Here is a 26,970-nt window from a genome sequence, read left to right as displayed (position 1 = left end):
CTAAGGCCTCAGTTGGGACAGGTTGACTTTCTGTGGGCAGATTGTCAACCTGACCTTTTTGTTCATACTTTTTCTGCAAGCGGGGTGACCTTCTAACAGGCTTATTTTCAGGACCCGCTGCAGGCAACTTATCATCAATATTATCTAAGTTGGTCATAGTACTATAACTAATTTATAAGTGCTAATTTGTAATTATCAGTTGACAATATATATAAAATACTTAATGCTACTCTAGTCTACTTTATATAAATCAGACAGACAGTTTTGAGTGATGAATCTTTTTTATAAAACACAACAAGAAATACTAGCATACACAAAACTATAAACTACTATTACAAACTTTTTAGAAACTACAAGCTATTTAAATCTATTTCAAAAGACTTAAAATATAAACTAAAAATTAAATAAAACTTTTAGTTAACAAGAAACTTTAAAGGATTTAAAAAACTAAAAAACTAAAAACCTGGCTTAGATATTTAAACAATTATTAACCAGTTGAATTATTCACTTATAAAACAATACTTACAATAAGCATTCACAAAACAAGTTCAATATATGTTGTTGTTTCGAGCTGCACACCAAAACTAACCAACTGCTTACAAATAAACTGCCTATCATCCTTGACGCCCCGTTGCATCAGTATTTAGTTTCAACATTACATCAGATGATTCTCATTGGCTCGTGCAGTGAAGCGTATCTGACTCAAAATATTATCCAAAACAATGACAACGCAGGGAATTTTGCACTGTCATTACAACTCTTATTAAATAAAAGTAGTTGATCAAATATTGTAAAAGTTTTAGTTTTAGATATTTTTAGTAAAGGCCTATAAACAGAAAAACAACAATTGAATGATTTTAATTTTTTAAACATGAAAAATTATTTGTTTAAACATAGTCATAGGAGAGTCGCAAAATTTAAGAGTTGTGAACACTTTGTCTGTTTTAAACTAATATTTCATTCTTGAGTAAGTTTTGGCAAAGCACTCATAGCCTTAAGGGTAACTGTTAGTCAAAAGATATTTTTTAAGTTATCTATCTGTACACTAGAGTTGATTAATAGTTTTAAAACTTATACAAGTAAAATACATTATCGTAAAAATAGGTCTTATGCGCAATTAATGGTAAGTTTCTGAGCAATTTTGCTGAGAGGTCGTAATTTATTACACTTTTTTAGAATGGGCCTTAGGAAAAATTTTAAATAACCCTGCTTTAACTGAATAAGTAAATATTAAAATACATAGCCGCAATGGGAACGGGTCACTTTTGCACGAGCGTCACTTTTGCACGAAGACACTTTTGCACGAGCGTCACTTTTGCACGAAGGGTCACTTTTGCACGAAGGGTCACTTTTGCACGAGGGGATACTTTTTCACGGCGACTCTTTTGCACGACCGTCTCTTTAGCACGAGGGGACACTTTTGCACGAGCGTCACTTTTGCACGCAGGGTCACTTTTGCACGAGGGGACACTTTTGCACGGCGACACTTTTGCACGAGTGTCACTTTAGCACGAGGGGACACTTTTGCACAGCGACACTTTTGCACGAGCGTCACTTTTGCACGAGGGGACACTTTTGCACGGCGACACTTTTGCACGAGTGTCACTTTAGCACGAGGGGACACTTTTGCACGAGGTGACACTTTTGCACGAGGAGACACTTTTGCACGGAGATTTTTTTTTCACTTAGAAAAAAATTACTTAATAATATTCGCATTTAAACGCAAGTTGTTTTAAATAAATAAAATGTGGTAGTTTTTAATGAAATTTTAATGTACAGTTTTTTTTTTGAAGTTTTACGTAGAACTATATAATAATTAATAACGTACCACAATTCATTAATTTGTATTTATTAGCTTAATTTAATAAACTAGTTAAATACACATTTTTAATTTTAAACAAAAACAATTTGAATACATTAAATTAAAATAATCTGAATTTTCTTACTGTTTTAATAGAAAGATAAACTTAATTTAGTAAGGCATTAAAGCACGAATTTTGAGTATTATTTTTAATTATTTTCTCTCGATGTTATAATTAGCATTATATAGCTGTTAAAATAATGTTTTAAATTTGTTTTTATTTCAAACAATTGTTAAATTAAAATAAAGATTTAGTTAGTTTATGAAGTGTAAAAGTATTTAAGACTTTACCTGATGTTTATTTTTATTTTTTAGTTTAGCGTGAGAATAAAAAAAAACAATAAAATAGCGCATTTTTCATGATTTAAATTTAGATTATTTCATTACACTTATGTTGCATGATAATGATAAGCCAATGAAAGAGTAAAATTTCGAGGTTTGAACTTATGTTCATCAAAAGTATCAAGAGATGCTTACACCAGCATTCTATGATCATGAAATAAGCCAACGAGAGCCTAACGTTAATGTCCTTGGAGCGTTAGGTTTTTGTTTTTGTTGTTAGTCAATGCAGTTAAATACTTGATGTTGTTCCTTCTACATCAAAGCGTAAATAAATATAAGTTTTTGGTTAAATTTTTTTTTTTATGTTAACCTTTAAATTTTATATCAAATTATGTTTTTACCTTTGTTATAATGAATAAACTATATGTGTTATTTTTTCTTTATGTGTCTTCCAGTTTAAGTGGTCTAGGTTTTGATGTCTAGGTTAATCATATGAACAATAAACTTGTAACCGTATAGTAAAATATACAAAAAGGCATAGTTGTTGATTAATATATTAAAATTCAAAATAAACTAGAACAACTTACTTAGACTTAAAGTATTATTATCCTAGTTTCTAAATAAATTAACTTTATTGTCCCTGGTATAAATCTTTTATAAATAATTCTATTTCATCTTTTCGCTAGTTTGTTTCTAACATTAACTTTTACTATTTAAGATTTTAAATCTTTTATTTTTTGCCTTTAATATAAGTATGTTATAAAATTTTAGTTTTCAGTTTCTTTTTATGTTACAGACTTGGTAGTAGCTAAAAAACTTTTAATCGGCCTGCAAAATGCAAACAACATGCAAAATTTATTTTCCGTGCAAAAAAGTCATTGTTCCAAAATGTCGCTGTGCAAAATTTCTTCGTAAAAATGTGACGTTGTGCAACAATGCTGCCGTAAAAAACTACCATCGTGAAAAAATGTCGCCGTGCAAAAGTGTCTCCTCGTGCAAAAGTGACGCCGTGCAAAAGTGTCACTTCGTGCAATAGTGACCCTCCGTTCAAAAGAGTCGCCGTGCAAAAGCGACCCTCCGTGCAAAAGAGTCGCCGTGCAAAAGTGTCCCCTCGTGCAAAAGTGACGCTCGTGCAAAAGAGTCGCCGTGCAAAAGTGACCCTGCGTGCAAAATAGTCGCCGTGCAAAAGTGTCCCCTCGTGCTAAAGTGACGCTCGTGCAAAATAGTCGCCGTGTAAAAGTGTCCCTTCGTGCAAAAGTGACCCTCGTTCAAAAGTTTCCCCTCGTGCAAAAGTGACGCTCGTGCAAAAGAGACACCCACCCAGCCGCAATAGCTTTAACAAATTTTTATTTGAGCTTACTAAAGAGCTTCTGTTTGTTGCCAAAACATTAATAAAATATTTTATCAGATGAAAAGAACTACAAATTGTTAAGATAAAAATAAATTCTAAAAGTTCATAACATTTTTTCGTTTGTTATACTTTTAATGCTGATCTTTTAGCATACTTGTGGTTCAATTGTAAGGTTATTTTGTCTATAAAGTTTATGAATATGTAGTAATTTTTATTTTATTTTTATTTTTTCAATTTTAATTCTTCTTATTTACTCAATTTTTATAAACCAACTCTGGCTACTAACTATAAAACAATAAGTGTTGCAAACAATTAAGGGAAAAATGAATAAAAATCGAACATGTTAAACGAAGCACAATAATGTTTACTTTAGTTTAACAACATTATTTTTTTTTAATGTCTAATAAGTTCTTTTTTTTATTACTTTGAACACTGTGTTTTTGAAAAGATGAATACTTTCTTTATTCTGCACAATGCTTTTTTTTGTAAGATTAATTTTATAGTTAATTAGTACAACAATTTAAAATCATTTTTTTTATTATTCTCATTAGAATTAAATAATATAGTTTAAAAGTAGCTGGTTATGTCTTCATTCATTTCACTGTATTAAGTTCTATGTATGTATAATTCTTAGTGCATTTGTACTTACATTCAACTGTATTAAATGTTTTACAATTTATTGATGTTTAAAGGATATAGATTTATAGTACTATATATGTTCAATTAAAAACTATTTTTTTCAACACTATAACATTCCATTGACTAATTTAATAAAAAAAATAAACCAAGCGTTTTAAATCAACTGCTATTTTGAAATTGGTTTTACTAACTGTGACCTTGTGTATTCATTTAGACTAAAAACCAATAAAGTCACAAAAATAGTATGCTTTTCAATGTGCTAAAAAGAGTTTATTAAAAGATCGAAATAACATTAATAAACACTTACAAAAGTTTAATACCAAAAACACTGATTAAATGTTATTGAAAAACGATACACACTTATACCATCGAAAATCCACTTATAATTTTCGTTAAGTTAAAAAAAACACTCTTTATTGTTGCGTTGTTTAAGCACTATTTTTTCAAACTACTCATGATTTGAAAAAATATAATTGGTTTTAATATAACATTTCAAGTCAGTATAACGCAAGTCCAACAAAAAAATGCAAGTAAAAAATATTAGGAACATTTTAGTTTTCTTTAAATAAACTTAAAATAATTAGAACGGTTCCAAATTTAATTCAAGTTAAATTTTAATTTTTAGACAGTGCAGAACAATTTTCAAAATACAAGTTACAAAAGTTGTTATTAAGCTATAAAATATAACAAACACTACAATAAAATACAGTGACAATAATTTACATAATAATTATTTTAATATTAGCCGAACGAAGAACACACTCAAAGAAGAAAGTTACTAAAACTAATTATTAAATTTTAACCCAAAAAATCTCAGTTCTTTATAATAAAATCAACATGCTAGTAAAACTAGCTATGCTATATTGATTTTATACAGAACAAACAGCTAGTTTTAACATAAAACCAAAAAAATAATTAGCAGATATTTGTGATAAATGTGTTAAATATTACAAAAAACACTAATATAATGCATTAATTAAAATTTATTTTACAGCCAGTAGAAAGAAAATCTTTACAGAAACGAGTTACGAAAAGCGCCAGTATTTTATATGATGATAAGTATCAATCTTCAAGGAAAAAGTGGATTTCAACAAGGATGGATCCATATAGTTCAGGGATGAGTTCATCAAATCATTCAATCAGAAAGTTGGCAAGTTTAGAGTTGAGAAACAAGATTAAAACAACAAAAACTTTCGAATCTGTTAGTATCTGTTTTGTGTTAACGTTTAGTTTAAATCAGAGTTTTTGATATAAGTTTTGTTTTGCTTATTTTGTTTTCAATTATAAAAACTTAACTTTTTAAGCATTTAGTTTTGTTATTTAACAAGTAAAGTAAAGCTAGTTTATTTCAATTTTACTTTTTAGTTGCGTAATAGGTTTTATAACACAGCTTATAATTTTATTTAGTTATAATTATTGTTTTCTTTTCTTTATTTTGGTTACTCTAACTAACTTTTGATATAGCTTGTTACCTAAATAAGATTTTGTCACAACACTAAATCACACTTCAAATATTAAAAAAGAATATTTTTTACTCTTTCATAAATTCAAATTTACTAATTTCTTCTGTATCGGTGCCTTTTAAAATGCCTTCCAATATCGTAACACCTATTTTTTTTCAAATAAAATAAGCCTTAACTTTTAGAGAATATTGTTTTCAAAATTAAAATTATAAGAGATATATTTTTTAATAATTACTTAAAAAATTTTAAAAGGCCCTTATTATATCATGTATCAAAGGTTTTAATAAAACACAAAAAGAATAAAGTATATTTTAGTTTTTTTTTTTAAATAACTTTTAATTTATTATTAAATAACGTAGCCTTTTATTTATATCAAATACTTCCTAAAATTTTCTAATTCAAAATTATACTGACCTGCAGTTATGTATTTTTGCAAACCTAGGTGTAAATGAATGTTTTCTATGGCAAACTGGTTTTTGCTTCTTCACACTGTTAAAATTAAAATAAGACTATTACTTTTAGAAATAAGATCAAGCAAAAATAATGACTTTAATTAAAAACTAATAAACTTGTATGTATGTTAAACTAAAACTTTCCAGTAGCTTTTAGAGATTAAGTGTAGTTCATAAATTTTTCAACCAATAAAGTTTATCTTTTATAAATTTTGAAAGCTACTAAATACATTTGTCAAGATTACATTAAAGCGCAAAATTTTTATCATTTTAAACGTACGCCAATCAAGCTTATCAGACAGCTTTTTAAAGTTTTTTCAAGTTACGCAGTATCTTAAAATTCAAACACCAACATAACAAACTTGACGAAACTTTTAAAGCTGTTAAAAATCTCGTCAAAATATCTAGAATTTGGTACAAAACCAAATTACTTAAGAATATTTTGAAATTTTAAAGCTGTCACAAATACCTTTAAAATATAAAGTTATGGTATTAAGTATAATTATTATTAAAGGTTTTAAAAGTTAATCAGGAAAATTTATTGAAAAAATTATAAAGTCCATTTTATTTTTTTTAGCTTTCGAACCCACAAAAGAATTATAAAAAAATAGAGCTTAGTAAAAATCAAGTTATTGTTTATGATTTTCAAACGTTTAAAGTCTTAGTAAGAGTATTTTAAATATAAAAGGTATATAAATAAGTTAACTCACTTAAAAGATTCACATGCTTCATGGTGTAGAATATCGATGGTGATTATTTTTGGTATCCCCGATTTAGAACTCTTTTTTATCTGTATATAAATAATATTTCTTTAGCAAGTTAGCTTTGAATCATTCCGTAGCAAATAATTCTGAATTGATTATAAAATAGAGAAAATATGATAAACTTGTAACACAACTATAATTATAAAACAGTAATTGTAAAAAATACTATTACAACAGAAAGTGCCGGCCAAAACTGCTTTACAGTTTAAAAAAATACTTAAATACTTAAAAATAAAAACATAATATAAAAAAAGAACTTATTAAAAAAATTCTAAATGTTTTTAAAGTGTAAGCAACTAACAGTAACAGATTTTTGTTTTACTTATGCACACTTTATGTATTTATTAGTTGGCACTTAAACATATTTTTTAATTAAAACTAAGAGTATAAAAAATTAAAATAAGTAAACTACTTTCAACTACAGGCTGTAAGGCTAGTTTAAATACTTAAAAAAAAGCTACGATAACAATTGAGTAGATACAAAATTAAAAAAATAAACATTCAAAAGTTTGTATTAAAAAAAAGTAAAGTTGAAAAAAAAATCAAACTAACATTTAAAGTTCTGTATTGAAAACAATTAAAAAAAAACTAACAACAACTGATTGCGTGTAGGTGCTTGTCGCGTTGCATTGTGACGTAACAACGACGCATTTTTTCTGCACTAATTTCCACGGTTTGTAGCTCACATGATGCGGTTCATTGGATACGATGAGGTTCTTGGTTGGAACCAGAACGTCCCTGACCTGGCATCTGACGCTGTGCTCCGTCTCAGAAAATTCTGTATTAAACTGTTTTGTTTTTATTTATAGTTTTGCGTATAATTGCTTATAAAAATACCAGTGAAAGATATGTTGAAATATTTAGAAATTGTGACACTGTGCTCAGTTTCCATTTAAAATTACAAAATACCATGCAAACAACAAGAATTTTAACTAAAGCAAGCTGACTTTTCAAAGTCTTACAAAAAAAAGGATAAGAAAAATTGCGATGAGTACATTTAGTTGTTTATGTTTTAGGTGTTTGTTTGGGTATAAAGTTTACAAAAAAAAAACAGCTTTTTTTTGTAATAAACTTTTTTGAATATTTTGAAACTTTAAGTACGTACGAATTTTGAAAGCACACAAATTCACTCACAAAACTTTATTAAAAAATGTGTGGTCAATTAACATACCTTCTAAGTACAGAATTTTATTTTATTTACTATATACTACATCTGTTAACAGTATTTCAATTAACATCTGTAGTTTGTAATTTCTAATTAATGGTTAACGAGTTAATATAATGTTTCAGAAGTTAAGTTATGGCGTTTAAAAGTTTATCATAATTAATAAATATCTATTTTTGAGATTTTTAACAAAGTAATAACCTATAGTAGTTTGTTTAATGTTCATAACAAAATTTATAGCTCACAAACTTACACTTGAAATATGAAATTAAATTTGTTTAACTTATAAGCTTTTACCTTTAAATAATAAGTTCAATTTAATTTACATTTTTGCATAATAAGTAATAAAAAACACATCAAACTAACAAAACAAACAAAGTAAATGAATGTTAGCAAACTAGCTTTAATGTGCCATACACAATTAAAGAAATTGTTGTTTTTTCTAATTTACATCAGTCATAAGTGAGTAAAGTAATTGTACCAAAAGAACTTATTAACAATAGATTGATGTTTAGATATTAAGTTAAAAAGTAAATTAAATTACTTAAAAAGTTTAACGAGGTTTTAAACTTAATTAAGCTACATAAGTGTTCAATTTGACATTAAAAAGAGAAGACAGTAAAGTTTACAATGAAATTAACATTAGAACGTTAAAAAAATTTAGAAAAGTTTTAGTTAAATCATTATTTTATATAAAATTCGCCTGGCATAGATTAAAGAAGCATTAGATTAAAGAAGTTTTAATATTTTTTTCATACTAACTAGTTACACGTGAAACGAATTATTCAAATAAAACAGTAATCAATTGACTGTTTAAATTTTAAATTAAAAGCTTTTAAAATCAGATAACGGCTTAAAAAAAACAAAAGTGAAAACTTCAATAAACATTAAAACTTTGAAGTTTCAAGCAAAGTTTTTGATTGTTTGCTTTTGTAAGACGTGTGCTGAAAGTGTAGTATTTTGTGAAGCAAAAAAGTTTTTAATGTTTATTGAAGATAAAAAGTTTAGATATTTGAACGTGACATAATCACGGTTGCAATGTCAAACTTCGTGATTTATCAGTGTTGATATGTAAACAAAATGTTGAGAAATAAATCTTTTCGAAACAGCAGCTTGACAATTTAAAACATATACTGCACATATATCATATAAATATCAATATGATAAACTGGTTACTAAAGTAAGTTTTGTTTCAGTAGTGTTAGACATTGCTACAAAATTTTAAAATTAGTCGGTTTAAAATAAGTTTGCTGGAAATTACAAAACAGCTTGGAACATTATAGCAATAAGTTTATTTCTGATATCTCATTTAAGAATAAGCTAGTTGATAAAAAAGCTGATTGTTGCAACATAAATTATTTTCAGTAGCATTGTAAGTGGTTGAGAAAAATATAGAAACAAAATGCCGCAAAACGTCTGCAACATTTGAAATCAAATAGCTTGCAGTTGTTTTAAAGTTTTTATGAAATTTGTATAATCCAATTTCGATTTTAATATTAAAAGTTTAACAATAAATACTTAAATGAACGATTTATTAGTATTAATCGGTAAAAATTCCATTAAGAAACAACTAATTTATTTCAAAAATTTTCATATACTTATTTTTATTTTAAATGTTGTTATGTCTCTCAGGATTTAATTGTAATTTAAACACTTTTTTTAAGTCATGTGGATCATTTTTTGTATTATAAACTAAACATTCATTTGCGAAAAAAAGTTAAAAGTTCTAAAAAATCTTGTTCAGTAGCACAAAAAATACCTAGTTCGAAAATTCTAAAGTTTTTGTAATTTTGATTTTGAAAATAAAGTTAGTATATCAGCTGTGGTTAATCAAACTCAGGTAATTTATGACGAAATAAATTAGAAAGAAACTTATTTGTACTGCAAAATCTATAAAAAGAGCAATAAAATAAATTAAAATGAAATTTTCTATTTTAATGAGTTTATTTATGTTTCAAGTGATGAAATGCTTCAATTAACATTACACATAACTTACTTATATTGCTCAATATGTCAAACAAACCACTACACAGTAGTTTTCTTTATTTGCTTATTTTTATTTTACTTGAATTATTTATGTATTGATAGTAATTTTAACATTTTGTTTAAAAATCAAACCTTAAGTATGAGTTTATAAAGTTTAGATAAAAGTAATGAAAATAGTTAAAAACAATTTTATCAAACAAGAAAATATTATAAGATATTGCGTAAATATGACGTAAGCATATAAAATTACATGAACAACTTTGAAATTCAACATTTTTTCCAACTTATTTTATTTGTTCAGCTCACGATTATTTATTCTGTCGAACTATTTTAAAACATTTATGAATTTAAATGTCCGACAAATAACTTAAAACAAACTTACGACTGCTAAAATAAAATGTCTTTTACTAATAAAAATTTCCTCTCAAAATTTAATTAAAAAAGTAAAACTTTACTAAATGGAAATAAAAATTATTAATCGTAGAAGTTGTGTTTGTTTTATAAAAAGCAATAGCACAAAAATGTTTTGTTACTTCATAAATCATATCTAAACTTTAATGAGACATAATTAACAAATTGGTCGGAAATTGTTTTTATTTAATTGACCTTATAGGTGTTATTTTAAATAAAGCATCTGTAAAAGGTGTTTTTTAACACGCTTAAACTATTTTTCGTTCAAAACTTGTGTATAAAGATTAATTAGAAATTAAAAAATTAAAAATTAATGAGCCGTAATAAATTTATTTCCGAAACAATCTTACCTATTTTCCATTAAAAAAATTAACTTTATGTTGTTGGGTGGTCTTACTTATCAATTATTTTTAAATTAAAATAAAATCGATTTCAAAGAAACACAAACAAGTTGTGTCTTACGTTTTAAATGTTTTAATTGAATCTAAAGGAATTAAGAAAACATAAGAAAAAAAACTTTATAAACATTGATTAAGTTGGTTTTGTTTTTGAGGTAACTTGAACATAAACTATGTAATTCATAGTATAAAAATATTTAAGTTTCGTCATTTAATACAAACTGTAAGATACACAACTGTTTACTCTTAGATCATACACAAAGTTAGTACATATATAGATTTTGAGGCATTTAAAAAAAAAAAAGTTTGTAAAAGAATGCGGTGTATATCTGCAGCAAGTAAACTATTGATCTTTTCATTAAAACATTCTTATCTAGCTAGTTTATCAACTTTTGACGGCAAAAGAACTTTTGACGACAAACCAAGAATAATTTGTGTTTTTATAAAAGATGTGTGAGTTAATTTCTCAAAAAAAATAAGTGGTCAAAGCGAACAACTGTTATAAAACGAATTAAGTCTGTTTAAATAAATAGTTGAAAATTGCTTTTGGTAAAAAAAACAAGGTTAATTTTTGATTCAATTCAAGCTCTTACAAAACTGTCAAAGTTACATAGTTTTGTTTATTCTATTTTCATTTTTATTATTATTATTATTATTATTATTATATTGTTTATTGTGCAATGTTGGACTCAGGCATCAAAACCTGAGCCACTTAAACAGGACACACAAAAAGAGAAAAAGAAAATAAACTTATATTCAAAACTTTAAGATAAATTGTACATATATATATATATATACAAACATAATTTAAATGGAAACACAAAGTTAAACACAATATGATAAACAAATGAACTAAATTGAAAATTCAGTTCAAAAAATTCAAATTTATATATTACTTAGTACACACAGTAAAGAAGTTTGTCTAAAATCATGGCTTATAAAACAATATTCATAACTACAAAATATATAAGTAAACTAATAGTTTGTAGGGGGGAGGCGTAGGGAAACGAATATTTTTCCTTTTGTTACGGTGGAAAATTAGTTAATTTTACTGGTATTTATCGTATTTAAGTCAAATATTTTTAGCTTTAAACGAAATTGTTCTACCCTCTCACAAGATACTATATCCTGAGGTAGTCTGTTCCACATAGCTTTTGCTCTGTGAAAAAATGCGCCTTGCCACTGACTGTTTTGAAAATCATGTTTACATTTTATTTTCAAATTATTTCCTCTTAGTTGATATTTATTTTGGGAAAAATTAAAAAACTGGTCAAAAAAACTTTTATATTTGCCATTGATAATTTTGTAAAGCATTAATAAATCAAATTCCCATCTTCTATATTCCAGTGATTTCAATCCAAATTTAATCATTCTATCATTATATGACGTGTAAGATATGTTGCAACGATTACAAATATGACGGGTAAAACTCCTTTGCACAGATTCAATTTTGTTAATATCCTTTTTTAAATGGGGTGACCAAATTTGGGTACTAAACTCAAGTTTAGGGCGAACGTATGTTTTAAATAGTTTTGTCAGAATTGAAGCAGAATTAGTTTTAAAACTTTTCAATATTTGATAACATGTAGTTTTTGCAATCTTATATAAATAGTTGATATGTTCATTCCATTTCAAATCTTTGGAAATATAAATTCCTAAATCTTTAAAAACTTTAATTTCTGGTAACTTGATGTTATTGATTAAGAGGTCAGTTGGAGAAGATTCTTTTTTGTTAATGGTTAGAATTTTACATTTGCTAGGATTTAAGTTTAGTTTTCTTGTTTTTAACCATATGTAAATATTATCTAAAGATAGTTGTAATGAAGTATTTGATTGACTAAAGATTTTGGCATCATCTGCAAATAAGCTTAACTCACTTTTAATATCAATGTTTGAACAAATATCATTAATATAAATTAAAAAGAGAAGAGGACCAACTACACCACCTTGTGGTACTCCACTGTAGATTGTTAAAGAGTCAGAAAGCGTATTATTGATGAGTACTCTTTGTGATCTATTATTTAAAAAGTTATCAAACCAATCAATTAAGCTTTCATGTAGCCCATACTGATTTAAAATTTTTAATAATCTTTTGTGTGATACTGAATCAAAGGCTTTTTGAATATCCGTATAAACTACTTTAGTAAATTCATTTTTGAGATAAGGAACTAACCAAGAATGTAAGCATGTTAACAGTTGAATGGTTGATGAGCGGTTTGGAACAAAACCAAACTGTTTGTTAGTTAATAATTTGTTATCAAAGAGGTGATTGAGAATTTTTACAGATACAATATGTTCATAAATTCTTGAAAAGCCACTTGTTAGAGATATTGGTCTGTAATTTAATGCATCGTGTATATTACCTTTCTTGTGCACAGGAATAATAAAAGATGTTTTCCATTGTTTAGGAACATCAGATAGTTCTAGAGAGCAATTAAATAATAATGAAAGTGGAAATATTATTGATTGGATAACATGCTTGATATAATAGGGTGGAATGTTTTCTGGCGTTCTTACGATTTTATCTTTTAAGTGGTTAATTGAACTTATAATGTCTTCATAGGTTATGAAAAAATTTTGCATCTTACTACAATTATTTTGGGGTAGCTTAAAAGACTGGTAACTCTCGTCTTTTTTAAAAACTTTTTGAAAATTTATGTTAAAAAGTGTTGCTATTTCAAAATCTGAGGTTACTGTTTTGTTTTTATCATTATCATATAAGAGATGTATGGAATTATTTAACTTAAGTTTAGATTTCACGTAGCTATAAAACTTTTTTAAATTTGGGTTTTTGCAGAATTTGTTTTCATATTCAAAGTTGTATTTTTTAACAGCTAATTGATATTCTTTAGACTTGTTTTTGTATTTTATCAAAAGTGATTTATTTGTCTTACTTTTTTTGTATAGATTCGCTTTTTCTTTTAATAACTTTTTAATATGAGATGGATATTTTTTACTTTTGTTATTTTTAGAAAAAATTGGAACAAAACGTTTGATTGAGATTTGGATTGAGCTGATGAATTGATCGTAGAAATGCTGGAGATTTTCTGAATTTTTAAATAAAGAGGTCCAATTAATTTTTGACAGGAAATCATTGATGCTTTCAAAATCTGCTTTTTTATAGTCATATGAGACTTCTTTAGCAATAGGTACTATTTTATTTTCAATTTTAATTTTAAGTGAAAGCAAGTTATGGTCACAAGTGTTTGTTAATGGAAAATTAGTTGAGTGTGATATGATTCTATCTAGACCAAAATGATTGCAAATTATGAGATCAAGAATGTTACCATTCTTATGGGTTGGATTTTCAATTACTTGGGTTAAAAAATTGTCTGTACAAAAATCAAGAAAACACTCATGGGGTTTATTGAAATCTGTGCTAGGAATCCTCCAATCTATATTTGGCATATTAAAATCACCAAGAACATAAAAAGAACACTCTTTTGGAAAAACCATTTTAATCATTTTGATTACATTTTGAACAGTCAGTGCGCATCTAGCAGACAGTGGAGGAAGGTAGACACAACAAAATCTTAATTTCATCTTTTTAAAAATTACATCTACACATAGGTATTCAAAATTGATGTTGCTTGTAGAGATAGAATCGTTTTTAACTTTAATAACTTTAAGCGAATTTTTGAAAAGGATAGCAACACCTCCACCCCTACTAGACCTATCACTTCGGTAAATGTTATAGTTAAAAGGACACACTGTGGCATCGTTGACTTTATTAGTCAACCATGTTTCAGTCAAAAAAAATAAATCAATGTTATTCAAATTTATATAGTTCTCTAAAATATAAAATTTATTTAAAACAGATCTTATATTAGTGTAACAAACTTTTAAATAGTTGTTGTTACAATTTATATAGGAAAACTTGTTAGTGTTAAAATTAATCCTATCACTTAATAAGTTTATACCCGTTGACTCACGATTTCCTCCACTAATCCACTAATTTTAAACATATTTTGTTTTCTTTTACTACTTAAAAACTAAATTTTAAACTGTTTTTAATAAATTTAAAATACTTTAGAAAGTTACAAAAGGTCTGTCCAAACAGATAAAATAAGTAGGATTACTCGATGACAACAAAAGCACTTTAAGATAACAGTTAGTTTAAGTATGATTATGCAATCTAGAAACTAAAGTTTCACTCTAAGAAACTGAAAATATACTTAGTGATGAAGTATTTTATGTTTTGATACTGAAGATTAAAATAAATAAATTTAATTACAAATTTAACTGTTATGATGTGTAGCGTATAGACGTATTATTTATAAGTTAAAAAAACTTAAACCTTATCAACTGAAAATATGTTTGAAAAAAATTAAAGCAAATATTTTTTACTAGGTTTGTGGCTGGTTCTATTTAAATAGTTAAAAAATTTAACTCTTAAAAATACAAGTTCTATAATTTACTTTTAGGTCGTAAATGCATATGTTTTTTTATTTTATGTTTGATAATTGTAACAAATAAGGTACAATAAATATGAGTATAGTTTAGTTTTAAATCAAAATAAAAAGTTAAATTTAATAAATATCAGTTTAAATGCTTGTCATTAATATATTAGTTGTAAAAAAACTGTATTTTTTTTTACAAAATTATATAAAAAAAACATACGTGATTTATCACATTTGTTGCGTCACTCAGCTTTAAGCATGCTATGAGAAGAGTTTAGCAAAAGTTGAAAAGTTCAATAAGTACACTTGTTTTAGTCAAATATTTTGCTAAAAAAAATTAATATTTGTCATATCTGCTACCAACGTTTTTGCATTGAAAAGTTAAGCAGTATAAACTATAACGTACTGGAACTATAAATAAATAATGGTTAAAAAAACTTTTATTATCATGTATTTTAAGTATAAAGGTGGTGTTTCATAGACAAATTGAGTACGTGAGTCAATTTTTTTTTTTAAACTCTAGTAAAATTGAACTGATACATTTAAGTTTTTAATAAAGACATCAATCTGCACTTTGTTTAAATAAAATTATTTAAGCTTAATAAATTGTACGTTGTTATTCGCTTTTTATTTATATATTAAATTTTGGTTTATTAGATAATTTATCTATTACATTAGTTATCACTTTTTCCACATAAAAATAAAAATCAAAACTTTAACTAGTAGATAAAAAGTGTTTATTTTGTATATTTTTGTTTAATAACTCTAACAAAGGCTGCCGACATTAAATTTCAATTAACCATGAAAAGTTGATTAATACATACAGAAAAATTTTGATTCAGATCCTTTTGCTTTTATGTATTTATAAGTCAACGTAAGGTTTAAAAGCTATCTATATATAATTTTGTACTATGAACAAAAGCTTCGTTGGCAAAAGTATAAGTGATTCCGATTTAAGCATTAAAAAATTTCGAAAAAAAGCACAACATAAACGGAGCTTTCAGAAGTATAACAACTCTGCTGTGGTTTATTTGATTAATATTGTATTTTTTAATACATAGGAGATAGAAATAATTAAAATAAAAGACTCTTTATTATTACTTTAATCAAAACTCTTACTGACCCTTGTTCAACAATAAAAATTCAATAAACACCGCCCTTAAATAAAAAAAAAATTATAAAAATAAACACGATTAGTTACTTATTATAGTTAATTTGTCAAAAATTTTATTTGCAAACTTTATTAAAAGATCCATTTTGAAAAATAACCATTAATTTTCTCGCATATTGACCGAAATCTTACACTAACGGTTAGATACATGAAATCATTAAATTTGTCTGTACAAAATTCAGAAAAAATAATCATAATTAATATAAAAATAAAAAAAATATATCAAAACTTAACTTTTTACATCTCATAAGGAAACTTTAATATTAATTTTATGAAAAAAACAGTCAATTTGCTAATAAAAAGTTCAATCAACGCGTCAAAATCAGTTTCCTGCCTTCATAAGAAGGCTGTGTGGTCTGATTAAAATGGGGTCAAAACCCTCAAACAGTTCAGTTAACCGACTCTCTAGATTTCAATTATCCGTTTCGAAAGTCAATATTAGAGAGGTAATTTGTCAAATAAAATCGAATCATATTTAAAATTACTTGATTTTTTCAAAGTGCAAGGATTTTTTTGAACTACTATTACGTACTGTCAATTACGTATTTTATTACCAAAACTTGCGGTAACTTGTTATTAGTGTTTATATGAAGCGGAATCTTTGATATTAGTTTAATTGTTTAATTGTTCTTATATTATTTGTTAAATAATGTAAATAACTAAATAAACTCAATTGTGCGTTTGCTCAAACTAAAAAAATTTAAACGTTTTACTTATAGAGTAATTAATTGAAATTCTTTTTTAAATAATTGAATTATTGTAAATAATAGTAATTTTGACGAAATCGTAACATTTTAACCACTAAACTTTTAATTTTTATTTTAACACTGCTTTGATATAAAATTAAATTTCATAATGTAACTTTACACAGCTTAAACATTCAAGTTAGTTCAATTATTCAAATGCTATAAGATATATAATGGAGTTGAGTTTCATAATTGGTATTGACACAGCTCTTCAAACGAATTAAAATTTATCTTAAATATTTTGAAAGAAGAGAAAAAAGTTGTTGAAGTCAAGTTTAATTGTGTATTGTAAACTTCAACAATTTTTTAAAAGTTTATTCACAAATATTTTAAGTTCAAACAACTCCAAAATTAAAAAAGAGCCTTACACTATTTAAGTGTGTGTTGACACAGCTTTTTTGTATTAACTAATACCTCTCGTATTTCTTTTGATAAGCAAAAACTATTTTATGAAAACAGTTTGAACTTTTAAATGCGAGTTTGGAAAGCTTTAAAATCAAATTTAAAGTCGTAAAAATTTCAAGACTTTATTAAAAAGTTGTTAAAATCAAAATACACATCAAACTTGGATCGCTGAAAGAAATTTTAAGTGTTTTTTGATATTTTATAACTTTATTGCCCTTCAAAACGTGTTTGTTAATATTTTTATTGCGATTTTCGTATTTAACTAATTAACTGAATATAACTTGATCTTTTTATAAGATTTTAACTGAAAACTAGTGATAAAAGATTGTTTTAGTTTTGAAAAAGGATGAATAATGTTTTTATAATATTTTATTATTGACAAATTTTTAATGAATACTTTGTCTATGATATAATTTTCCAACCTACTGAAACGGAAGCAGCTTTTAAACATACCATTCGTTTATCTTTTATTTCAAAACTAGTTTTGCTGCGGTTATAAAATTGTCGCATGCATTTTATAAATTATTACAAAATTCTTTGTCTGACTTTATAAAGTCTAATAACACAATAACTATGTACCGAAAGTTTTCATGTTTTTCTTGATTTTTCAGAAAATATTCAGTATCATATTTTATTTATAATAATAACACTTAAAATATTTTAAAAATATTAACCTTTTTAAAGCCTTCCATCAGTCTAACTAAACTTGTCATGAAACTAAATTTAAAAACTGACACTTATAATTTAAGATAACTTGATAATGCATAATTAAATTAAGTTTAGTACAAGTAATAATATTCAAACAAATAAAGTATATAGAAACAAACTTTTGTATATCTTCACTAATTTATATCATTGGTATACAAACAAAAAAAAAAGTAAAATTATTTAAAACTATACTAAAAGATATTACCGATCAACTAAATATATTTTAGTTATTTACTTTTAACATTTTATAGAATTTTTTATAGAAATTTTATTTTAAAATATTTAAATAGCAAGTAAAACAATAAAGTCTTTCTAACTAAAATGTTAAGCATAAAATTTACCTAAAATCAACTAAAATCTGATTAAACCCAAAAAATTATGACAACAAAAAAATACTTTTACATAAATAGACACAAAATAAATATGAACTGCCGATTAATAAATTAAAGTCTTTGTCGCAAAAATAATTTTGATAACACTTAATTAAAACCAGTTATAATTAGTCAAATACTGGTTAGATTCATAGAATATTAACATTCTATAAACAAAATAAACATAAACATATCTATAGCGTCTAAAATGTAATAATATTTATATACTGAATTCTATATCAAATATATTCTTAGTAATTTACCACCAAAAATAATCATTATCAATTAATCACTTATTTAACTCAGTAAAAAATTAAAAAACACAAAGTTTTTGACCGACACACTAAAAATTGTTGAGTTATTTATCTCTCACGCCTATTATATTCAAAACTCAAACAAATCGAAAGAACAAAACAAATAAGAATTTCCTCAACAGTGGCTCATTTATCACACATTTGTTGTTTTAACTGAGGTTGCAGTATTGTTGGTAAGGTTAAAGTTTTGAGAGTTATAAAAAAAAATAAAAATTATAACAAAAGCTGATGCTAATAATAACACGGTAGTTTTTGTATAAACATATTAAATAATTTTAACCCGTGGGTACAAAACATATCTGAATTACAATTTTTTTTTTGCAGTATTTGATGAACTATTCAAACAATTAAAATTTTTAAACAGGGTTTTATTATTGTAAGTAACATAGCAAGTTTTAAACTTCTAAAAACTAAATAATAGTCAGCATAAGCTAATATAGTTAGTTTTGCAAAAAACTCGTTAAATAGTTATAATTTCAAAACGAATATTGTAAACATATCCCTTTTACGTTGATTTTGTTCTATTTTTTCGTTTTTGTATTTTTTGTTTTAGATAAATAGCTTTAAAATAGCCGTATCACTTTCAATGCAATTTTTAACTAGATAAAATTTGTAACTTTCCTAAATGTTAGCAACTTAAAAAACAATATGAAAATAATTATTAAAGTTTTAACAATATAAGCTAACACAATTAATGATACGACAGCTTCCATTAAAACTAGTTTAGAATTTTTTACAAATGATTTAAAAAGTTACAATGTTTCACCCATAACTTAATCTTTAAAAGAACTAAAGTATGTATATACGATGAGGGATTTTTAATGTTCAATTTAAAAATAAATTCCAATGTCATAAAAATGTTTTTAAATACTTTTAGCTTAAACGTGTACAAATTTCTGATTGAATTATTTTCAGTTATCAAAACTGAAACTATTTGCAAAACTTTTTGTCGCTTAAGCTTTTGAAGTACCACAAATGTTGTTTTAAGAAAAGTTATAGCGTCGTTATTAGGGCAGTGCTACTTTACAAATGATCTAAGAATTGTTAACAATTATGACTTTTGTTAAAAATATAAACTAAGAATACAACTATGTTTTAAAACTATGAGTTAAATGCGTATAAATTACATAAAAAAATAGAATATTTATTTCTTTTTCTTTCATGACTTTAGTGTCTATTTTTGCTTACTAAACAAAACCGTTTTGGCGTGAAATAGAAAATTATATTTTGTACCTTTGCTTAAGTTTTATAAGTTCTCAAAATTGGATAGTATAAATCACATAAATACCTTAGATAGAATCAATGCTATCAAGACAAGAATTTGTAAATTTTTGTTTTTTTTTTTAATTTTAAACAAAAGTTATATAACTAAATTAGTTTTATAATTTAAAACTATAACGATTTCCTTACTTAGTGCAAAAACAAAAAAAATTGTATAAGTTACTTTATATCAATATCCTAAGTAGTTTTAAACTATATATTTTAATCCCCTAAGTTATAATTAAGGCAGTAAAATTAATTCTTAAAAAAAACTACACAAAATTGAAAATAAATGTCAACATTTAACTAACTTGTGTAATTCTTCAGCCTTAACGTTTCTGTCTTCATTATGATGCTGATGAGTAGAAATAAATAGTATTCAAAATTCATAATATTTTTGTTTCTTCTAAATTCTATAAATATTACAAAGTGTGCAGATCATTTTATCAAAAAAATCTTTTAGTTTGGTTAGCTACTTTAGTTTAGAAAAAAAAATAGCTTAAAGAAATTTTCGATAGTAAAAATTATAAGCAATTTTAAAGTAATACTCACGCCAATTTATTTTAGTAAAATTAAATTGTGATATTTTTGTCGGTATTTTGTAACGACACACAACAATAGTTGCAAAAATAAATTTAAAACTTTATATAATATATATATATATACGTATAATACTTCGCCTATATTTAACAAAATTAAAACTTAAGCATCTAAACTAAAAAACAGAGAGGCGCTCAACTTGTGTTTATAAATTGTATTAGCACTTCGAATGCAACTAAAACTTTATGTGTAAATATTCGCTTCTTTTACTTTTTTGATTTGTACTCTCATTTTTTATTTCTCTCGTTTTATGTTAGCCGGTAGCTTGCTATAATAAATTAGATTATATATATATTTGAAAAATAATACAAATGACTGAAGTTTTTCAAATCTTTCTCGTACAAAAATTTAGTTCGAGGACATTGGTATGTAAACATCACATAAATAAAAAGTTTACAAAAAAAAACATTTTATAGTAAAGTAAGGAAAAAAATATTAAACAAATTCATCATAAAATTCTTTTAAACCTTTCAACACAAAAACTGAAATATTTTAAAAAGTTTTATCTTTTAATAAACTTTACGAAGAAAGTAAAAAGTTCAAAAACCAAGGTGTAAAAACTAACTAAACTTGCTTACATACTAAATATTTAGTCGACTGTTTTAACAACTTTTATTAAATTCAAAAAACGGATTGTTTATTTTTAGTATTATGTTTTTAATAAATTTTTCAGGTCGGTTTTATCTTTACATCAGAAACAAAGGGAGTATAAAGGTATAAAAATTTACAACGTTTATAGCTCAATATAATATGCAAATATATGTAGAAAGATCATGTAAAAAGCTGCATAAAAACAAATATATAAAACTACAAAAATTATAGATAATAAAAAATTATAAAAAGTAAAGTTTTTACCTTGAAAATTTTAAATTTAATAATCATTAAAAATTAAACTTTATTTTTAATAAATAGAACTTCATAGAACTTGTGTGTGTTTTCAAAATATTTCAAAGCAAATCAATTTCTTTTCTTAGTAAAATAAAAGTAACCTATACTTTTTTTATTTGTATTTACGTTCATTAGTTCTTCTATTTTTTGTTTTTAAAACCTACTAATTACATTAAGTAACTTTTTATCGATATCTCAACCGCTTTCTGCCGAGTTGTAGTTCAATCACTTAATTTATCTTTTAATATTTTCTTTCGCCTTTTAAAAAATTTAGTCTTAAGTATACAATTTAAAGCCTAAACACTAAAAAACTATTGAACTTTTTTTTATATGAGAAATATTTATTCTATTGATAAACAATAAAAGCTCTACGTAAATAAAATAAAAAGAAAACAGACTCTATCTTTTTTAAGTATGATGTTTATTGAGATAACTTTTTGTAAAACAGTTTAAGCCAATTATAGTTAATTAATTGTATATTTAAAACATATTGATGTTTCCACAAAACAAATTTACTTAGTGACAAAGTTTTTACCATTGAAAATTTTTAAAATTGTATTGTTTTTTTTAACAGTTTGTTTAAAAGTAACATAAAAGTTTTTCTGGGAATTGAATACAGCAAATAAGTTTTCGTTTTAACTAGAAACTTGATATTTTCAAAATACTTTTGTTACTTAAAAGTTGTAAAAAGTTCTATTATTATATTAATATTGCATAGGAGAGCTACAAAGCTATATTAGTGAAAATTAAACTTTAGAACTTAAATTTGTTTTTACTTATAGTAAATTTAATTTGTATACAACAGTCGAGGCGGATTGAAAGCCTTAGGTTGAAAAATTGTTTAAAACAATAAATAAAGAAAAATTTTGTATTTTATATTTTTTAGAAATTACTTAATTATGGTTATATTTAAACATTTTCCCTTACGCTAATTAGTAATTTTATTTTCAATTTTTAAGTTTTGCTTAGTAAACTATTAAATATTTAAAAGTTAAGACGAAATATAAATCTTTTTTAAAACAACAGAGTCTAAGATCACTTAATAAAACTAATTTTAATATTTTCTACTATAATCTTTTTTGTTCGACGTTTTTTTTTGTTATTTTGTTATTTAACATTACGTAATCTACTTTGATTAAAAATAAAAAAAATAGTTTAAAATGGTTGATGCACAGTGGGCTGAAAACGGGGATCAAGCGGTCATTGACATAAAACTGTCATAAAAAACAGTATAATACAATTTAAAGTTACATTTAGTGTTACAATATGACTAATGTTTGTTTTTATTTAAAAAATATTTAAATTTTTAATTTCTAATAAAACTTTAAAGAAATTAAAAAAAAAAGATAATAATAATTGGCTACCTCAAGAGAGTCACATTTACTCCCATTTTAGTTTAAATATGAATTAATTTTCAATATATACAATAAATACAGTTTATTTTTAATTTAAGGCTGTTCTGTGTATATCAAAGTTTGTATTACTAATAACGTTACATTTGTACTAGTTTATCATAAGAAAAAAAAAACCGCAAACATTTTGAACAATAAAAACTTTTATTCGTTGCAAAACAGTGCAAAAAAAAAAAAACAATTTAGCCTGAAAATTACTAGAAAACATAAGTCAAACTGTAAATTCTTAAAAAACATGTTTTACAAATAAAAAGTCAACACCTTTCATTACTGCAATCTATTAATTCTTGTAGACTGTTAAGTTAATTTAAAAAATTCATAAGAAATTATTCACCATATGTAAACGTTATTAGCATCAAAAACATTAAAATTCTTTTCACAGTTTAGGTTATTTAGTTTTAAATAGATGCTGATTGTGATGGAACTCGTGCAAAAACACATTTCTATAAAACATGTGTCTAAACTTCGCAAAAAAAAGGTTACATATGAAAAATAAAATTGCAGTCTACAGTTGTACTTGGAACTTTTCATGAACCTTTGAAATTTTAAACCTAAATTTAGTAATCAGTTGCTATTAAGGTACGTGGTTAACTTAAAATAACGTAAGGACGGTCTTGAGAATAGCAATATTACATTTTTATATGTAAAAGCTACATAAAACAGGACTGAAAAGGAAGTGACAAACACTATTGTTCAGCTCATTTTAGTATAAAGCTTAGTAATTGTAATTTTAAATAAGTTTAATGTGTTTAATTTTGATTAAATACATCTAATTATCTGTATATTAAACGTAGTATAAAGTATTTTAATTCTTAATGGGTATACAATAAATAAAATATAAAAATGATCTGTTGTTGGACTTTAAAATTACTGTTAACTTCTTAATAAAAAAAATCTACGGGACTCATCAAATAAAGAATCATGTAGATCTGAATAATTTTTTAACAAAGGATCCGGCCAGATTAAAATTCTATTTTTAAATAGTATTTGGTCGGATGTTGATCTTCAACCAGATTCCTATTAACATAAATTTTGAACTAGTTGTGTAGTTTTTCGTTTTGTAAAAGCAAGGGGTTAAAATTCAAGTAGTTTTGTTCAACAAAAGATGCTTCAAAACATCACAATATTTAATTATTTGTTATCGACATACAAGTACTATATTATAAATAAGCAGTTTGAATCTGATTAATGTAAGTTTGAAAATATACACAAAACATTTTAGTAATATAAACTAATTTATTTGCACCTAAAAAACTTCGACATAAGAACAAGAAACGAGTTTCAAAACAAAAAAAGTACGTTTCAAAATCAAAATCTGCCTTAAAAAAGTTTAACAGAAGCTTTAAGTAAAAGTGCTGCTAAATTCTTTAAACTACTTTACTTATATAAAGATTTTTTTTAATTAGGAATTTTCATTTAATAAAAGATAATTAAAATCTATAACATATACCACTACTTATACATACAATGAACATGTATTTTTTCAAATTTTTCAACCTATAACTAAAAACGCTGTTTCCGTCAAATTTAAGCTTTCGGAAGCATTTGGACGTTGATCTAGTCGGACTCATGATCCAAACCTTGGTTGACCGTGAAGCTGTCAGTGGGTGAGTAAGTATTTCCAGAAGGATTCTTCAAAAGAACTTTGGATTTCTCGTATGTTAGAGAGCGAAGTACTTCCGTTAAATCGTTTTCAGACAAAATAGTTTGGTTTAACATCTCTTCGAAAGTAAATTGACTTCTCTGATTGAAAAGCTCAATAACTGATATCTGGTAATAAGAGTACAAATGCAGAGTGTATGTCTTGACTGTTAAGTCTAAACTTACTTCGGCTAAAAAGTTCTTGTTCAAAACTCTCAAAGTCTTGTATGTGTTCTCCTCCGCTCTATGATGGTAGAAATGTTGAAATCTTTCAAAGCCGTCTCTTACAACCGCAGGTATAAGATTTGCGTCAAGCCTTTTATAAGCAGGCCATGTGCGAGCGCTCATTACTCTGAAATTCGAATTAACATCTCTGCAAGGATTTCTTTCTTTCCTGAAGGCTTTGTTCAATTTTTTGGACGTCTCGAAGTCTTTTATTATCTTGATCGGTTCTTTTGAGTCGTACGGGTGACCGAATTCTTTCAAATAATCAACAACAATTTTGTCGTAGGCCATGTATGGAGATTTGGGCCTCACGAGTCTTTTGCACAAATACTTTTTAAACGCTGCGTTGAAATAATGTTTTACTTCATCGGTTTCAATTTTTTGTAATTTGTCATGAAGTGAGTTAAAATTGTTCCCATCTCATTTTGTTCCTGCTCGTTAGTGATCGATTTCATTTTTTTCATGTCAATAAAGATACACAAGTGTTCACAGACTTTCTTGTTGGTGACAATTTTAGCAAAGGTGCCGTCGACCACAAGCTTATACTCATGGTTGTTGGAATAGGAGTTCGACACAAGTCTATTACAAGTGTTCTTAAGCTCAACCAATCCGTTGACATGCTCCGCGGCTTGTGAGTTTCTAGCCGTTTCTTCCAACAGTTTTTCACCTGCTGCTAGTTCATAACTTGCCAAACAGTCTTGCATGATTTTATGTCCACCTTTGACTCTTTTGAAAGTTTTGTACACACTCTTGAGCTGTTCTTCCGATTTTTCTTCGAACATTCTCGGAACTCCGCCGCATCCTTGGCGATGAGCTATTGCTTGCAATTGGTCAGAAATGAGAATTTTCTGTAACACGCTTCTGGTCTTATCAGTAGTTTTTTAATTATCGTACAAACCAGTGCGTGCTTTTTCGTTTGCAATTAAAGTTTCGACCTCGACAGCGTACTCGTGTGACGACATGTCAACAATGTTTTTACTTGCGACCCTTACGTAGTACTCTTCTGCTTGGTCTAAGAAATTTTTTTCGCAAACTTTATCATAGCACTCGATCTCGACTAGCATGTCACAAAGAGTCTTTATTTCGTCGCAATTAACTTCAATGCCAACTCTGTGATTGTCAGTAGTTTGACTCAGAATTGTCTTCAACCTTTCTTTGATATCTATATTCAAAACGATTTCTTTTTTGAACCCATTCAAGCCAATCTTTTTAATTCCGTCTTTTGGCACTTCGTCTTCTGGAACATCTTCAATCCAAAGCGTAAGATGCTGGAAAAGTTCTAAAAAGAAAAAACTTCTATCTTCATCGACGTCTTCCTCATCGTTCTCTTGGTCGGCATTTTGTCCGGCTTGATTGGGTTGTGGGGGTTGGGGTTGGTTTTGACCTGCTTGAGCTTCTTCACGGTTTTGCGCCCTCTCGAGTTTGTTGCGATTTTTGCTTTGCAGGTGTTTCTTAATTTTTTTTTTCTAGCCTTGTTGCGGCGGGTCTTCTGTAAAGAAAAAAGTGTTAAACAAGTTAAGTTTTTTTTTTAAACAAACTAGTTAATTTTAGAACAAAATGATAGCTCTATTAAAACATTCAAAAAAAGTTAAAATTGATTAAAAACATTTAAATAGTTTTATTTTAACCAATAAATAAACAAATTTAGTTTTGTTATTAATTGTTAAAGTGTTAAGTTTAATAAATTATTTTAAACTACTTACTTTTTATTGTGCGTGTTATTCCCCATTTCCTTTGATACCTTAATGTAAAGTTTTGCACTTAAGAAAATTTAGCAATAAGTTAAATAAAATTAATACATATTTATATTGTAGATTAACTAAATTAAATTTTTTAGCCTAATTAATCCTAGAAGACTTAAATAAAATACCTTATCAGTAACTAATTAGTCTTTTGCACGTTTGCAACTTTGAAAACAAAAATGTCTAAATTATATTAAAAGTTTACTTAAATTTAAATAAGCTAGAAACTTTTTGTTAGTCAAGCTTAAAAACATAACTTAAATATCATTATTTTAAAAAAGCACAGTATGTAAATAGACAAAAAATTACAAATAG

At 25.8% G+C, this 26,970-nt stretch overlaps 1 protein-coding gene across 1 annotated transcript; it reads right to left on the bottom strand.

Moving 5' to 3' along the window:
* On the bottom strand, nucleotides 1-26,642 carry LOC145843277 (cullin-3-like). Its single transcript, XM_082950741.1, has 6 exons — nucleotides 26,617-26,642; nucleotides 25,812-26,350; nucleotides 25,404-25,733; nucleotides 24,628-25,254; nucleotides 7,406-7,590; nucleotides 1-144 (listed from the first exon to the last, which is right to left on the bottom strand). Exons 1-6 carry the CDS (start codon nucleotides 26,640-26,642, stop codon nucleotides 1-3), a joined length of 1,851 nt encoding a protein of 616 aa, XP_082806867.1.
* Nucleotides 26,643-26,970: the final 328 nt, after the last annotated feature.

This window comes from Thalia democratica, chromosome 8 (assembly GCF_965202585.1).
Source record: "Thalia democratica chromosome 8, ktThaDemo2.hap1.1, whole genome shotgun sequence".
NCBI classification, from domain to species: Eukaryota; Metazoa; Chordata; class Thaliacea; order Salpida; family Salpidae; genus Thalia; species Thalia democratica.
The sequence above is the reverse complement of the archived record's forward strand: the minus strand, read 5'-3'. Positions and strand labels throughout refer to the sequence as shown.